Genomic DNA, 8,523 nt, shown 5'->3' on the forward strand with positions numbered 1-8,523 from the left:
GGCATAAACTCTTTGTTAACAGCCCCATTTTTCAATTTATTACATGGTCACCACTGTCATAAGTTTATGAAATTCCCTGACAAGTCAGTCAAATACAGTGACAATGATTTGATAGTTCCCTAGTTCCCATGGATCAAATATTTATTTGCTCTGAAATCCAACATCAGATTGTCATTCAATTTTATTAAACAATTTTCTACTATCTAACACCTTCATGACACCTTTTTCTATCTTTTTTTTTTTTTTTACAAACTGATGAATGCAACTACCCTCAGTTTGTTCATGAGATATCAGTTTCTGCTACCCCAACACATCATAGTTAATTTCTTACAAAGAAAATGCAACTACAGCTGATGCCTTCTGTTCATGCCTAGCCTAACTGCATAGTTACACTGAAAGTAAATCAGTAAGTGATTTTAGTACTATTGAGCTTTAATTCATTTGATTTATTACCAAAGTTAGCTAGTCCAGTGCTTAAATTCATAAGGGCTGAATCAGAATGTTTTGTTTTGTACACAGAACACATAGTCTCTCTTGGTTCTTTCAACAATGACTTGATTTGCTTCAGCAAGAGCTTTTTGTAGCTGTTTGTTTTCATTTTTAAGCCTTTCATTTTCCTCAAGAATAGACAAAAGTTCCTTTTTACACTTCAAGCATAATCTAGCTTGACAAGCAAAGTCTTCCTTACAATCTCCACTTTGCTCGTACATACAGTATGTGTGATCATTTTCCAAGGCATTTGAAACTGATGTCAGCAACTCACTTGTTTCCTTTGTATTGTCTTCACTTGAAACTTCAGCACTTTGTTCAGGTACAGCCTGTAGAACTCCTGCATTGTCTTTAGGAAGAACATCGAGCATTTTAAATTTCCCATTGCTTGTCTGGGTATGTGTTGTGTCTCTTTTAATAGTGTGAGGGTTTATGAACATATCACTCTGCACATCAACGTTAGTCAAGGACTCCAGAATTCTTGAAACTTCTTCACTATGAGTTTCCTCAGTATCATATCCGTTTAGCCACAGCTCAGGGTGCAAATGGTCACCCAAGGGTTTGCCAAATACAAAATGATTACTGCATACCTTTGTGTTTTCTGTCACCTGAAAGCTTTTGCGGTTGATAATTCGCTCCCATACTTTAAAGTGCTTTTGATTCGGCTTATGCCACTTCATACAATGTATATGGGGTTTCACAACCCACCTGCAAATAATAAGGATTTCCATCAGCCACCATAAGTTGTTTGTATAAGCTAATTAACTTGATGGCCCCAAGAGTGACTAGCATCTAATTTCTCCTTAAAATATCACCCTTGAATTACACACTGAAGTCGTGAGAATAAAGGAAGTGATGAACAAATAAAGAAACTCTTGATGGTTAAACAACTTCTTCGTTTCAGTTCTTCGGGAAATGTTGAGAGCTGAGTGGAGAATTTGGATGCAGATGTTGGGGTGTAAAGGGTTATTACATCCCTTATAATATTGAAGAAAAGACTTATAACTCCTGCCAAAACAAACAAACCAACAAACGAATGCCTAAAACGCACTAATGTTATAAAAGCACCACAGTTCAATGAGCACGCTGACAGGCGTCTAAATTTCCAGGAATTCGGCATCAATTCTTGAAGATCACATGCGAAAAATATTACCTTTCTGGATACCTCCGATCATTTCGACATCCAAACACGGCGCAGTGGTCACCTTTACCCATGTGTATTTGGTGATATCGTCACGTCCGAGAAAATCTCCATGAGTTCACAGCGTTAACCACGGGCCAGCGGCCAAGACAATGCACCCTTTTCGAACCACAGCCCTTTGCGAAATCAATATATTCAATAGGTCTAATATCCTCAGGTATCTTGCCTGGAATCAGAACACAGTGAGCGTTACGAGATACTTTAAGTCATCTTCTCCGCATTTTATGATCAAGAAAAAAAAACTGAAATAACGATCAAGTTATCAAAACCGCCAGAATTTACTGTTGTCACATGTTATGGTGCTTACATGACATATAAAGGGTTTCATGAAATCCGCTGTAATGGAAAAAGTGTGCTGTATACTTCGAAGTTCCCATAGCAACCACAACCACGATCGCCATGTTGTTTTTTTTGTGACTGTGTGTGACACTGTAGATTTCATTCGAAGTGGTTTACCGTTTCAATACTCCCCGATAGTTTTGAGTTATGCCCCCGAAAAAGAAGGGAAAGAAGAGTGGAAAGAAGAAGAAGAGTGGTAAAAGGAGTGCCAAAAAGTCACCTACTGCAGCACCATCGAGTGATGTGCTCAATGAACTTTCGAAGGAATATTTTCTTATACAGATACGAGATTTAGAAGAAAGGTTAGTTCGCTATCAGAAAAAATGCGACGAGCTTGAAATTGCTAATCAGGATTACAGATCACAGTATGAGCAACAAACGACGGATAAAAAGGAAATTGTGTCGTTTTTGAAGAAACAGTTGGAACAAAGAGCGGACGAAATTGCTGATCTTCAAGATCGTTTGATAGGATTACAGCAGGCCAAGGATGGAGAGAAGGATCAGTACGAAGTACAACTGGCGACTTTAAGAACTGAAATGCAGGAAATCAAGGACCAGTTAACTTCAGAGAATATGGTTCTGGGCGGAAAGTTAGCCTCTTTAGAAGAATTCCGTGTTCAAAAAGAAGATTTGATGGCAAAGTTTGCGAAGATGGAGGAGGAATTGGAAAAACAACAAAAGGATCATAAAGAGGTTATTTACAATCTGGAGAGAAAGGCCGTCGTGGACAAAGATAGGTCTGTAATTTTAATCCCTTTGTATGAAATAAATACACGTCATTATGCCTCCTGTTTAACATAATTAGCGAGAGTTATTTAATTTGTTATGTGCGATGCCACGTCAATTAGACATTAAGAAATATCTAACTTTGCCAGGCTTGGTTTTTTGAGGTGATTGAGATGAAAGAACCTCAGCAGATGCGGTAAACGTAATAGAGACTGCAGGCAAATTGCTAAGATACAAGATGCTTAACCACAGATGGTGACAGAGTAGATAATCACAATCAGTATCCCACGTGTACTGTTTCAAAAATTTTACCGACCAAATCACTATTAACTAGTGATGGTTGGAAAAATTTTTGAGAAAGTTCAAAGTTTGCAGCTCTTTGACTATGGTCCATCATGTCTATATTGCTGTAAAGGTAACCACTATGTCATGTTTCTCTTTAAAAAACAGGAGTGTTCTCCCTAAACTGTCTTGTTTCACAACACTCAGAAAGGCATATTTTCATAAAGTTAGACTGAGCAAGTGAGCAGGCTCTAGTTTAAGTGCTGTTGTGCAAAGTAAGAAGCTGTGAGGTGTGTAATGGAGAGGGGTATACAAGGCATCTGTTCATTTTTCTACCAGACTGTTATCACAATCACTACGATACTTATGCTTGTTACCTTCATTTCTTTGTACATAGGTTGAAGAAAGAGATGGTACTAAGACTGAATCAAGTAGCTGCTGAATTTAGAAAAGTATCAAACAAACAGATGGCTGAGACAACCAAAAGAACCATTAGAGAGAATGTCTCTATCAATGCTCAGCTGGCCAAAATGTCTGATAAAACTATGGAACTTATCCAGGAAAATGATGAGCTTAGAACAAAGGAGAAGAAAATGAAAATGCAGGTTGACATGCTGGAACATAATGAGAAAGAGCTTGCTAAGAAGAACAGTAGTAATCAAAAGGTACTTACCAACAGCAGACTGTCATGTACAGAGTTTGTGTAATCAAAAAGCTTAGTGACAATTTTCCATAAGTGATCAGCAGTAACCCAGTGATAGCTCTGGAAGCTGTATCTGCATTCATTTTTGATAAAATTTGTTTTTCATTTAAATAGTTTCTCTCCTCCACATCTTTATAACTGGAGTTACATGTACTGTTGATGTGGGAGATTTAAGCAGTAGAGCTGTGAAAATAAGTAATAAAGCTGCTGAAGGAATGATGGAATGTGGGTTTTTGCACACATTGCATCACGTGTAATGAGTATGAGTTACCAGTCTATTAATTACAAGCAGGTAATAAGCAGCAGTGCCACTTTTCATTTGTGCAGGTCCTCCACTTGTATTATTTTCATCCATAAATCACCAGCTTAAGTGGTATTTGCGGTCTTAACAGTGAACCCCTCTTGCAATCTGCTGAAATGGTGAAATACATGTATGTGGAGCCTCCCTATCTCTTCAAGGTCCTAAGTTTCAAATTGCAGGATGTAAAAAAGCCATGTGTGTATTCTTTCAGATTATCCGTATGTTGGCAGAGAAAGCTAAGCAGCAAGAAGAGATGTTACTTGAATATGATGAGAGTGAGGCAAACAAAAAAGACTTGGAGAGTGAACTTGATCTGCTGAGAGCTCAGGTTGACAGTATGAAGGATGAGCTTAAAGTGAGTGTGATTCCTTTTGTTTTTATTTGTGTTTGCTGGAAGTACTTTAAAGTTGATGTATAACGGTGTTTGAAATCATGAACTGCTTTTGGTATGTATTCCTTTTCAAACCTCTCACAGAGTTTTGAATTTTCTAGTTTTACCAAAAAAGTTTGCAAATATTCATGCACCTTTGATTTGATTTTGACCAATCACTGATCAAGGACTTAAGATGAATGAAGTGCAGGAGTGACTCATAAACAAACCTATTGACATAAATTGCTTAACAAAACTTTTTCTTGGTTTAAGTTTTCTGAGGTTGATAGTTAGTAAGCAGCTCTTTATATACTCCAAGTATTATTTTAACATTGCTGAAATATTAAATCAAAACTTTTTCTCTTAAAAATTTGAAATGTTAGAATTCCTTAGAAAAGTTTTTTGTTGTTGATACATATGGTACACCTTATAGGTATAGATGAATGTAATTAATTTTATTGCATTTTAATGTTTGAGCAGAGCACAACAGAGAAAAAAGAGTCCTTAGAGAGTGAACTTGCAAAAGTTACAAAGGACAGAGACCTGTCCATGAAGAAGAAAGATGAACTGACTGGAATTTTGTCTCAAGCAGCACAAGCTCTTAGATCTTCATTAGTGGTAATAACTGTTACTGATTATGGTTTTGGACTGTAGCTCTCAAGATCTCATTGTTATTTTTCCCCTCTAACTGCTACACATTTCCTTATAGATTACAGTAGTTACAACAATTTTGTGTTAGATCAAGATATCATAGCAACCTCTACCTGATAGAATTCTCATTACCTGTTTGGTGGATTATAATGTACTGACCTTATAGGGAAAAGTTACATGTTAATCACTTCTGGGTGTTAATTAGGGTTAAAGGCAGCCTAACTGAATAAGTGAACATTTGGTCTTCATATATTAACTGGAATGAAATCAATTGCACAAAATTATACTTTAAAAACTGTAGACTTCAACAGGAATTAAATTTATGCCTTAGACAGGAATTGGGCACCACTTTAGACTGCTTTATAAATTAAGAATTGGGAACTGTGTACTGTAAAAGTTTTCATCAGATTTTGACAATAAAATACGGTAGCCTTGCCAATTAATGCAGTGCAATCATTGATGGGTCATTAAACAAACAAACAAACTCAGTTATAAAGAATATTCCTGAAACTGTTAAGCTAAAATTTCAATATTAAATACCTTCATCCCTTGGTTTTCAGGCACCCACTGTTGTCAATGGAAAGCCTGATGAAGCAGAAGCCATCTCTCAACGCGAGAACCTTGTTCAAACACTGCTAGGAATTTTGAATGATGCAGTTACATTTGGTGTGGGACCCAGTGCCAAAGATTTTATGCCACCACGTAAGACTAGTGGATACTCAAGCCCAAGCCCTGATATAGGACGACACATTCATAGAAAAAAGGAGTAAGTAATCAGAAGGACTGCTCTGAATTTTCATTTTTTAAGTTGTCAAGATTTATTACTTCTTTTAATTAGTAATTGATAGTAATAAAGCATATCACCACATAAGCTCAACCTTAAACTCCTACGAGTGACCAAGAAAGAATTTCTCCTTACAATATCAAGAAGAAAAGTAATAAGAATAAATAAAAATATAAATCACGAGGTTATTAGTTGACCCAATTCTAAAATTTTCCAAACTAACGTCATGAGAATTGTATGACAGACAGTAAGATGAATTGCTAAAAGATTTTGGGAGTGAAAGAGGTTAAATAACATCCTTAAAAATGAACATTGATGAACAGTGTGTTAAGCTTTGCTGTCCAATAAAATCTCAAGTGAGATTTTACTTCTTTGAATTGTCTGCTTTTGAAGAAGGAATTCTTTTTACACAACAAGACATAACTTATACTGACATTGATGTTTGTTGCATATCAGGACACTCCCCTCTAAGGCCCAGGCTGTGGCAGCAGCAGTGAATCGTCCACTTCCTCATTACAAGCTAGGTGATTTGGGAATAGTTCCCAGGTCTCATCCAAAGCTTGGAGAAAGGCCTGGGGCCTCTTCGCCATTGGCTCCTATCAGTCGGCAGACTAGAAGTGTTGGTGTACAAACAGTCAGTGCACAAAAAGTGAGTGCTTTCATTACCATACTGCCAATGATTATAAGTTATAAATTATCTACAAGGTTCTTAAATAACCAAACTCCTTGATCATCACCTGATTGTGGAGAATTACTACTACATTGCTTTAAGTTATTGGAATCCATAGGTGATCTGCAAGAGGCTTTTGCTCTAGCAAAATAATTTGTTGGCAGGCTTTGTCCCCCCATTACTATTGTCACCTTGTGTGACTTCAATTGGCAACGGCTTCTGCCTATTTGTTTTGTTTTGCTTTGCGCAGAAAGTTATCATCAGAAGGAGAATTTTAGATACTAGTTTGCTTATGTAGATAAACATGAATGTTGTGCCGCGTAGCACTGGGAACACAAATGGTGAAACAGAGAATTAACTCTGAAGTGTAAATTAAAGTGCTATTTAAACCCATGAATAACCCACAGGGCGTTAGCCCTAATAAAGGGAAACAGGGAACCACACGAGGCAAAGAAAAAAATCTTTTGACCTCGGTGGGAATAGAACCCACGACCTCCGGATTAGATCTACCGTTACTCTGCCGACTGAGCTACGAGGTCGCACAGAGAAAGTCGGGGACGATTTAGGATGGTGAATCGCGGCGAAGAGAAAGTAAGGGTACATATGAATGTTGTGCCGCGTAGCACTGGGAACACAAATGGTGAAACAGAGAATTAACTCTGAATTGTAAATTAAAGTGCTATTTAAATCCATGAATAACCCACAGGGCGTTAGCCCTAATAAAGGGAAACAGGGAACCACACGAGGCAAAGAAAAAAATCTTTTGACCTCGGTGGGAATAGAACCCACGACCTCCGGATTAGATCTACCGTTACTACCTCGTAGCTCAGTCGGCAGAGTAACGGTAGATCTAATCCGGAGGTCGTGGGTTCTATTCCCACCGAGGTCAAAAGATTTTTTTCTTTGCCTCGTGTGGTTCCCTGTTTCCCTTTATTAGGGCTAACGCCCTGTGGGTTATTCATGGGTTTAAATAGCACTTTAATTTACACTTCAGAGTTAATTCTCTGTTTCACCATTTATGTAGATAAACACTTCTGTGATAAGAATAAAGTGAAAGGTGACGCGCACAGAAAAGGAAGTAAAAGATCATCACGAATTACAAAGCGCAAACTGAAAAATCCCGGCTATAACGCTTTGTTTGTTCTCCTCTCAGGCCATGTTCTTCGCTGATCAGCTTCTTTCAAAACGGAGCCCTACCTCGTCTGGTCATTCTTTGTCACATGACTATAAGTCACCAATCAGAACAGAGCTACCTGTTGGCGCTGGGTCACGTGGTAGAATACCTTGACGCGGCTGTATTGACTCTAGATTTGCAGGATTTTTAACTATTTTCCCGACAGAGATCATTCAAGCCACATATAGGATCTGTAGTGCTGTGTTGTTCAAATCTTTCCTTAACCCTGCTATTAGAGGGGACTTCCCAGTCCAAATGATAATGAAATGAACGTCCTTTTGTCTACGTGGACTTGCTACATGCAGCCATAGTCTCTCATTTTCCACGCGTGGAAACTTTTTACCACAATGAACAACGATTTTGTCCTTGTAGTTGCCGAGTAACACATTCTTAGCAAGCTTAGATTTTTATCCTATGATAACAGTCCGGATTGAATCCTGTTGTTTGCAGTGTATTTGTTTTGTGTGTAGATGCTAGACACGTGGATTGTGTAAATATATCCTTAGAGTGCAATAAACACCGTAATTTTGACAAATGTCTGTGATGAGAATAACCCTTGGTAACGGGAGATCGCTTGTTTCAGGCCTATAGGACATATGACGGGGCGCAGTAGTCGCGCTGAGCAGAAAAAGGAGAGAGGAGGTAGAGGTGAGGTCGCGTAAAGTCCTTTACACGACTCGACCCAAACTTCCTTCCTTTTCGCCTGGCGTTTCTGTTGCGTTTTATTTACCATCTGGAAGCCAAGGACGGGCTACTCTCGTCAATGTATTGAGAAGGCATTTATGAGGGTTGCAATGAGGTTTACTGTTAGTGGCGTTAAAAGTTAACCGTAA

The 8,523-nt window shown here is 38.1% G+C and overlaps 2 protein-coding genes across 2 annotated transcripts; one reads left to right on the forward strand and one right to left on the reverse strand.

Annotated features, from left to right (window-relative positions):
* Nucleotides 1–163: 163 nt before the first annotated feature.
* Nucleotides 164–1,795, reverse strand: LOC113676984 (uncharacterized). Its single transcript, XM_027193731.2, has 2 exons — nt 1,643–1,795; nt 164–1,197 (listed from the first exon to the last, which is right to left on the reverse strand). Exons 1-2 carry the CDS (start codon nt 1,702–1,704, stop codon nt 495–497), a joined length of 765 nt encoding a protein of 254 aa, XP_027049532.2. The 5' UTR covers nt 1,705–1,795; the 3' UTR covers nt 164–494.
* A 7-nt stretch (nt 1,796–1,802) lies between these two features.
* LOC113676982 (cilia- and flagella-associated protein 157) lies at nt 1,803–8,225 on the forward strand. The gene is made up of 7 exons (XM_027193728.2): nt 1,803–2,766; nt 3,435–3,702; nt 4,253–4,396; nt 4,892–5,029; nt 5,623–5,828; nt 6,303–6,495; nt 7,670–8,225. The coding sequence occupies exons 1-7, from the start codon at nt 2,177–2,179 to the stop codon at nt 7,802–7,804; spliced, it is 1,674 nt and encodes a 557-aa protein (XP_027049529.2). The 5' UTR covers nt 1,803–2,176; the 3' UTR covers nt 7,805–8,225.
* Nucleotides 8,226–8,523: the final 298 nt, after the last annotated feature.

Source organism: Pocillopora damicornis, chromosome 4 (assembly GCF_964200805.1).
Source record: "Pocillopora damicornis chromosome 4, jaPocDami1.2, whole genome shotgun sequence".
Taxonomy (NCBI): Eukaryota; Metazoa; Cnidaria; class Anthozoa; order Scleractinia; family Pocilloporidae; genus Pocillopora; species Pocillopora damicornis.

Bases quoted from the DNA above. Each gene is read 5' to 3' on its own strand.
- LOC113676984 (XM_027193731.2), bottom strand. From the start codon at position 1,704: ATGGGTAAAGGTGACCACTGCGCCGTGTTTGGATGTCGAAATGATCGG. The intron at 1,198-1,642 runs GTAATATTTTTC...TATTATTTGCAG, and splicing joins GATCGGAGGTATCCAGAAAG to GTGGGTTGTGAAACCCCATA.
- LOC113676982 (XM_027193728.2), top strand. From the start codon at position 2,177: ATGCCCCCGAAAAAGAAGGGAAAGAAGAGTGGAAAGAAGAAGAAGAGT. The intron at 3,703-4,252 runs GTACTTACCAAC...GTATTCTTTCAG, and splicing joins AGAACAGTAGTAATCAAAAG to ATTATCCGTATGTTGGCAGA. The intron at 6,496-7,669 runs GTGAGTGCTTTC...TTCTCCTCTCAG, and splicing joins AAACAGTCAGTGCACAAAAA to GCCATGTTCTTCGCTGATCA.